This window comes from Populus alba, chromosome 15 (genome assembly GCF_005239225.2).
Source record: "Populus alba chromosome 15, ASM523922v2, whole genome shotgun sequence".
Classification (NCBI taxonomy): domain Eukaryota; kingdom Viridiplantae; phylum Streptophyta; class Magnoliopsida; order Malpighiales; family Salicaceae; genus Populus; species Populus alba.
In genome coordinates this window covers 9,294,262-9,301,894 of record NC_133298.1, presented here as the reverse complement: position 1 = coordinate 9,301,894, position 7,633 = coordinate 9,294,262, and the positions used below count along the sequence as shown (strand labels likewise).

Here is a 7,633-nt window from a genome sequence, read left to right as displayed (position 1 = left end):
TTTGTCTCATATATAGATTTAATTTCTATCTTCATCTTTGCCTCCTTTTCTAAACATGTTTATGTTTTTTTTTTTTTTAATCATGTGGCACCAACCAAACTAAAGAGAGCTTTCCTGCTACTAACAATTTTTTTTTTCTTTTTTTTGGATTCACGATGCTAACAGAATTAAAATTGCCAATCCACACATGACTGAAAATAAAGCTACCCGTTCAGTTCAAACACCATGCTGATGCAAACCAACGGACCAGAGAACCTGCAGCTATGTTCACAAAGTTTCACTAAACATTTTGTAGATGATCAAGTTAAAGAATAATTGACAGAGCTAACTGTGGTTCCAAATAGCAAAGCTAACCCTAAACATGGTGCTAAGAACTTTTAATTATGATCACTGATCAGACTGATCCTAAATCTTTTTACAAAATGTGCAGGCATACTGCTATCAGCTACAAGCAGATTCATCTCATGCACTTGACATAATTTGTACATACAAGTTACAACCAAGCTGGAGCACAAAACTGAACTTCTAAAGGTTACCAACTGCGGCGCTTTGCATCCAGAGCTGCACAAGTCTACAATTAACAGATAAAAACTACAACTGAAACAACTTACACTACGGATTCACCATCCTTCCTTAGCAACTCCTGCAAAAGATCAATTTGTTTAGGTATTAATTCAATGCTTTGGTCAGGCATCTCTCTCTCTCTCTCTCTCTCTCTCACACACACACACACACACATGCACGAATTCAGACAAATGCATGTGTGCATGTTGCATCTTGAAAAACAAAACCTTTTTCAGTTGTGAGTCTCTTCTAGGTGCTATGGTGATTTTCATCACCAGCATACCATTATTTGTATAGGTAAATGCCTATTCTTTGGAGGCTCAGGGGTTTAGAAATGTCAGACAAAGTAACGCTATTCCCTCTGATGTAATGTCCAAGGAGGTGATCTGGATATGATAATAAACATCAGGCATGTTTATTTATCTGTAGTGTATGGATTGCTTCTTTTTATAACCCTGCCCTATTTATCAGAATTGTTTGTTGCATATATTGCTCATGCAAGCATCACCAAAACCCAGAAATTGCAGAAATGAATTAGTTTTAAGACTAAAATTACCGATTTAGTAGCAGCAATGGATGCCCGTTGCCTTTCTTTCTTCTCTCGTGAGCACTCTCCACACCAATTCGAGAAATCTTTTTGATATTTCTTCATCTCTCTGAAGACTGAACTGTATAGAGACAACACAGCGTATTTTGAAGAAATAAATACCTTATAATTGCAAGGAAAAGTAAAGTTCAATGTAAGAAGCAAATTACTCCTTCAATCTCATATTTAAGCGTGCCCAATTCCTTTCTGAAATGCCTCAATTTATCTGTCTACTTTCCAAATGAAAATATATGGTAATCTATGACTTTACAAATTACTCTTGGATATCTAATAACATCAACGATTTCAACTAAACATAAACATTAGGTGTCTCTTTAAATAGTTAAATGACCAGAAGGAAGAACTATTAATGGGATCGAGGAAGTACATTTAGCATAAGGAAATAAGCATCGTAAAAAAAACTATGAACCCAGTAAGTTCTCATACAAATAGATCAAACAGAGGCTAATAGAGATAGAGGTCAAGCAAAAACTTGCCTGAAAAGTGTAGACAATATAAGCACAAAATCTTCAGTGCACCAAAAAACTTTGTAAATGAACATAAATTTCCTAATAGGTCTCAATTGAATCTTCCAGAAAACCTTTTCCAGGAAAAAAAAAAAAACAATGGATGAAATATAAATGATGCAGTGGGAAATCTAAATTTTACTAGACTCATTGTTTAAGAACCTTTCCATATAATCCCAGCACACTTAGCAAGGTTTAATGAAAGTCAGTAATGCTAGGGATACTAACACTGATTTACTAAATCTTTTTACTATTTTTCCTTTTTTAAGAATAATCCTTTAACTAACTGCAGTGTCATTTTTATTAGGATGGCTATTAAAATCATGGTGGGATGGATCATAACAATTAGTGCAGTACTTGGCATCATTAAATTACATGCACCAACTGCAAAGTGTCATATCACTTGGAAAGAAAGTCAGTAAGAACTCTTGGCATCTCTTGAAATATTTTGAAATAAAAGGAGCAGCAAACAAGAAAAGAACAGATACATAAAACACCAAATGAGTAGCAATCAAATTGCTGGTGAAAATGCTAGAGGAAAAATGGTTTGATGAAAACTAATGATAACTCACTATGCAAAACATGCTTAATGAATGACCAAATTATTTCTTTTCCTGAAGTCAGGCCATGTAAGATTAACAGGCAGTGAAAGGAAATACCTTCTGCACCACAGGAGTAAATTGATCCTATGACCAGATGTTGTGGCCCTAGCACCATGCCTATGACGACCAAGATGAAGCACAGCTCGTCCAGGAATATGAGAGTAATCAAATATTTCCTGCTTTCAAGGAAAACACTCCATAAAAAATACAGAAAAATATAAAACTTGAAAAGAAAAAAAAAACTAAAGCTATTAACAACACAGTATTGCACGAATTCTACAATATAGAAACCATATAGCCTTGTCGTACACAATTGATTTAGAAATACTGGTTTTATGGGATTGTAAGAATATAAATACCAGATGACACATTATAGTTTCAAAATTCAAATGAATGTTAGCAATTTAATTAGCTTAGCCATCTACATGGCAAGTGGTTCTCAATGGTCAAGTAAAATAGAAGTGCCCACAAATCTAAGTTTTCATACCAAAAATCTAAGTTTTCAGTTTCCATAGAAAGGGATTTAGATGTTTTTGGAAAATGGAAGGTAACACCTTTTGCCATCTACCCGACAAATTGAAATAAATAGTTTCTGGGTCCTTAAAGAATCTAGTGTTCTTATCCTGATTACAAATCAAAGATCTCAACACAGAGAATTCAAAATGATAGCAACAATAGGCCTAGATGACAAGAACTACAATCTGGAAAAGCTGTAAAACATTCAACAACTTGCTAATCAAAGAATAGTTTTATGATTGACAACTTGTACATGTGAACCAACAAAATTATTTATATGGTGATTCATCCATACAGCACACAAACATGGAGAAATAAAAATAGAATCCACTGGCTCTCTGCAAAAAAGCATATATCAAAGGAAAGTTTTACTTCTAAATATAGATAAGCTCAAGTCTTAGATCTGTCTTGTGATAATCTGCTTGAAAAATATTCCACATTAAAGACTTACATACCTCTGGCTGACTTCCTGTATTTACATGTTTATCACACCTTGTGCCCCGGAAAAACAATTCTCCGCCAGAAAATTGCTTACCCAAGCAAACATTCAAAGTTACTTCAGAGTCATCCACATGAAAGCCTATAAATATAAATTATATATATTTAAAATCCGGAATTGACAGATTGTGCAATCAAATAAAAGGTGTGTCCATGCTGTCTTTTCTATTTTCCTTCCTTTGTGTGTGTGCACGTGTGTAGCTATAATGACTCATCAATGAAGTTAATATAGAGATTTTGACATCGATATATTTATCTGAGTAGAATATGAATAAAGAATACAGAAAAGGTGAATTATATTTCCTATTATCCGCCAAGTACCCATCCCCTCCATATAATTCACAATTTCTAGGAAGCATCAGCAAAAATTCATGCACCTAATTAAGAGACATAAACAAATTCATGGATGGTAGAAGGAAAACAGTCACTAACTAAAGTATTCAACATAATAAGGAGAGGGGCATGACAATCTTAGTGTCAGCCAATGTCTAACATACTAGTGCAAATGTATCAGCTAAGACCTAATATAAGCATCATTACAATAGAGACTAAATAACCCTGAAAATGGTACAAGTGAAGACAGCATGCTACACAGATGGACTAAATGTAGACAATACCAGCATGTTATTCATTAAAAAAAAAAGTACAAGCATACACAGTGCACCAATTGATGTTACACACAGATGCAAGCATGGATTTTGACTAGACAATAAATAAAGTAGAATACAGATTGCAGCTAACATAGCCACAGTACAGCCCATAATCATGTCATGCTTAAAGTCACAATATCATAAAAATTTTCAGACCTACAAGCCATAAACCGCTTGGTGGTGCATAGTTAAAAAAAAAAAAGAGTGAATAGAAATAGAAACTCTTAACAAATATTAATTGCAAAAGGAATGCATTAAAGCACGCACCTAAGTCAACATCCCAATCTTTGCCATATTCAACAACAAAACCATGATGAGAATCCAGAGTTGCCCCACCAACATCAGGAAAAAAAACTGCATGAGAGGGAGAAGAGGCAAGGTAAATGATCATACAATTTGTGTTATTTTGGACTAAAATGGGAAAAAGAAAAATCTTCTAGTGAACATTTATCTAATATCAGCACAAATGTATCACCTTTAGATATAGGACGGATAAAACCATCCATAAGCTTGTCAAGCATTGTTTCAAGGCCAAAATCATCCAGAACAGCTCCATATTTATTCATTGTATTTGGTCGCATGATTCGAAATTTTGTATCATTAACCCATGCCTCAAAATTTTCAACCTGGAAAATGACATTAAATAAGAGAATGCAAAAGAAAAAATAAACATCTGGATGTAAAAGACCTTTTTTTTTTGTGGGTTCAAGTGTACACACAATTACATGTGGCAATAAAACATAAGATTCACCTCTGCAACTAGCAATTCACAAAAGCGTGGCTGAAGCATCTCAAATGTGAGCACACCAGGAGAGGGTTGTGATATTATGCTTCTAAGACTGTCCTCTGTATTATCATTGATTGCTTTCATGAAGGAGGGAACAAAGAAAGTTACGGGGTGCATTGTGTATAACTCTCTTTTCAAAGGCTGCACAAATATGACAGAGCAAATGAGTAAGGCAAACAGATTGTTACTTGATTGCAGCATTCATAAGATGTTAGCATAAAAACAACTCCCAAGTCCCAAACTTCATTTCTTCACAAGACTGAGAATTTGCACCTTAGACAGAAAACCAAATGAGATTACATATACAATAAAAAAAATATCTCTATCTCTACACTTCACATCTCCACTACCATCTTGAGACAGACCTAGCCTCTCAACATTTTCATTGCTATTCCTGATAACCTGTAGCATTCTATATGGCAGATAGAACTAATTCGACCATGCAGAAGTCTCAATTTTCATAAAAAGGCTCCATATTTTTTTCTAGAATGGGGGACGGGCAAAGCATGCAAGTTTATAAAAGGAGACCACCACCAAATGACCATTTAAAAACTTCTTGCAGCTTTGCTCAGAACAACACTTCAATGTGGAAAACAGGAGAGAGAAAAAGTAAACATAGAACCCCACTGTCCTCCACCTCCACACTAGTAAAGTAGAAAAAGTAACCAAATGTTACAATGTCTCGTACCTTATAATGCGATATTATCTTCTGCCTGTATTCTCTATGTTTCTGAGCCTGATAAAAACATCAGAATGAAAGTTATGCAGTATTGGTAAGCAGCATCTTTATAAATGACAAGTACAGTGAACCATAACAAAATACATCATGCCATTACAATGCATAATCCCCTGTTCCCAAATCAACACCCCGGAAGAGAGGAACCCTTCCCAACCTTGCATAATAGATATTCTCACTCATCCCAATCTCCAAGGAATCCTGGAATTACAAAATACTAATCCCAAGTATCAGCATCATTTTATCAAATCAGTAGAGTCCTGTTATTAGGTTACCTTCAGTTACTACCCAGCCAATGCTGAACCTTGTTATTTTCTATAATTTCAATAACTAGGAGTGCTTGAAATTTTCAAAAAAAAACTGATAGAAAATATACGCAGAAGCTGTCCACATTTCTTAGGTCGGCTTTATATATTTTTCCATGGTTTATTTTGTAACAGAGGAGCACCCCAGAGGCTACAGGCTTTAAGCTGAGTGAAGAAGAAAAGGATGGGAAAACTTCCATAGCAACTTTAGTAATGCCAAGAATAGTAAGGTGCTCTTAATTTATGTCTATGCAACTGTAAAGTTCCTAGCAAGTTTTAAGGCAATATTACAAAATTGTAATTAAACCTGGGCATTAAAAAGTAGCATGCTCATTGATAACTTTAAGATAGACAAAAGCGTGAGACATAAGATGAGTATATCCACCTTCTTTTGCAATTAAAACACACACAAGTTTTTTTTTTTTCCTTTTCTGTCATTTTTTTAGTGAAAACTAATTTCAGAAATTACAAAAGCTCTTCCTAACAATACCATATATGATGATGCCACGCCACTAGAAATAATTTCCACTCTAACTTCATTCCAAATTTTACCAGAAAGCAAGCAAGAGTCTAAGGGCATTTCCGTCATTTCCATAATGATATGTCCGTTAGAGAATTGAAAAGGAAGAGCAGGCAAAACCCTAACAATGCAATTGACTTACCAGGAAACGAAACATAATTTTCAACGAAATAAAATAAAATAAAATCAGAAGGCGTGGTAATTTGAACGTACTCTGGTTCGCTCTCCATGTGGCAAATACTTTAATAGAATATCTCTCATGAACTTCACTTTCTCTTCTCTACTATCATGAAGCATATTCGGCGGCAAGTATTTCTCCAGCGAACTAAAAATCGAAGGACAAAAATCCAGTTGCAGATCTTCATAGCTCTCCGGCATGTGATCCTTGTTAGCGTGTAGTCTCAGCCTCTGACTCGGCACAATCACTGGAGCTGGTTTTTTCTCCGGTTCAACCACACCGTTTCCTCCTCCGGTCACCGGAGGTGATTCCCGGCGATCCCCCGACATGATGAAGGTCAGTCTGTGGAGGTTTGGAGAGTGTTAGGGTTTTGCTTCACTGCATTGATTGAGGATGAAACGGTAATATTTTTTAGGAGAATTAGGGTTTTGTTTATGTTTTTTCGGGAATTCTGGTAGTGTTGGTTGCGAGCGTGAAATGAGAGTTTTTGTTGTTGCAGTTAGGGTTTGGTCAGAAGTTTATCGTATTTTTTATCATTTTCAGAGCACAAGTGTTGGTACGCGCTACTCTTGGAGAGTAACAAGAACGCGGATCTGGAGTGGGTGGAAATTAGACCTGCGAACTCTTATTATGTTTTTCCAATCCAGCGCGTGGCTGTGGTTGGATGATTTCGGTGTTAAAATGGACGGACGGGATAAGTATACTTATCCTCCAACTATCATACAATTCTCAATTAGGTCAAAAAAATAAGAAGAAATTAACCCATTTATGCTCGCCTTAAAAGTTTTTGCCTTTGAAATCATAATAAGAAACATGGACCTCGTTCTGTGTTTGGTCATAAATTTTTAATAATGGATTAAAGCAATGTTCGATGGATCAAAGATGTAATTAACGTTGGTTTTTTTTATTAAGTATCTAGTTAAGAATCATGTAATAATTTAATTGGGGGACACTATATCCTTTGTTGGGATTTGAATTAAATTAAGTTAGTGTTTAGGAGTGTTGTAGTTATTATTTTTTAAAGTGTTTTTTATTTAAAAATATATGAAAATAATATTTAAAAAAAAAAAAAATTTTGACATTAGCATATCAAAACAATCCAAAAATATTAAAAAAATTAATTTCAAGCAAAATAAAATTCAAAAGATTATAAAATACAATTTC

General features: G+C 34.8%; 1 protein-coding gene across 2 annotated transcripts; it reads right to left on the bottom strand.

The window, feature by feature from the left end:
- Positions 1–266: 266 nt before the first annotated feature.
- LOC118037353 (2-oxoglutarate and iron-dependent oxygenase domain-containing protein CP2) lies at positions 267–7,046 on the bottom strand. Of its 2 annotated transcripts, none has more exons than XM_035043313.2 (9): positions 6,505–7,046; positions 5,419–5,466; positions 4,695–4,871; positions 4,419–4,569; positions 4,211–4,297; positions 3,251–3,375; positions 2,337–2,455; positions 1,121–1,227; positions 267–643 (listed from the first exon to the last, which is right to left on the bottom strand). In XM_035043313.2, exons 1-8 carry the CDS (start codon positions 6,796–6,798, stop codon positions 1,125–1,127), a joined length of 1,104 nt encoding a protein of 367 aa, XP_034899204.1. In that variant the 5' UTR covers positions 6,799–7,046; the 3' UTR covers positions 267–643; positions 1,121–1,124. The 2 variants fall into 2 exon arrangements, with proteins under 2 accessions (XP_034899204.1, XP_034899203.1); XM_035043312.2 differs by having other exon boundaries at positions 1,121–1,232; positions 6,505–7,043.
- Between the last annotated feature and the right edge of the window lie 587 nt (positions 7,047–7,633).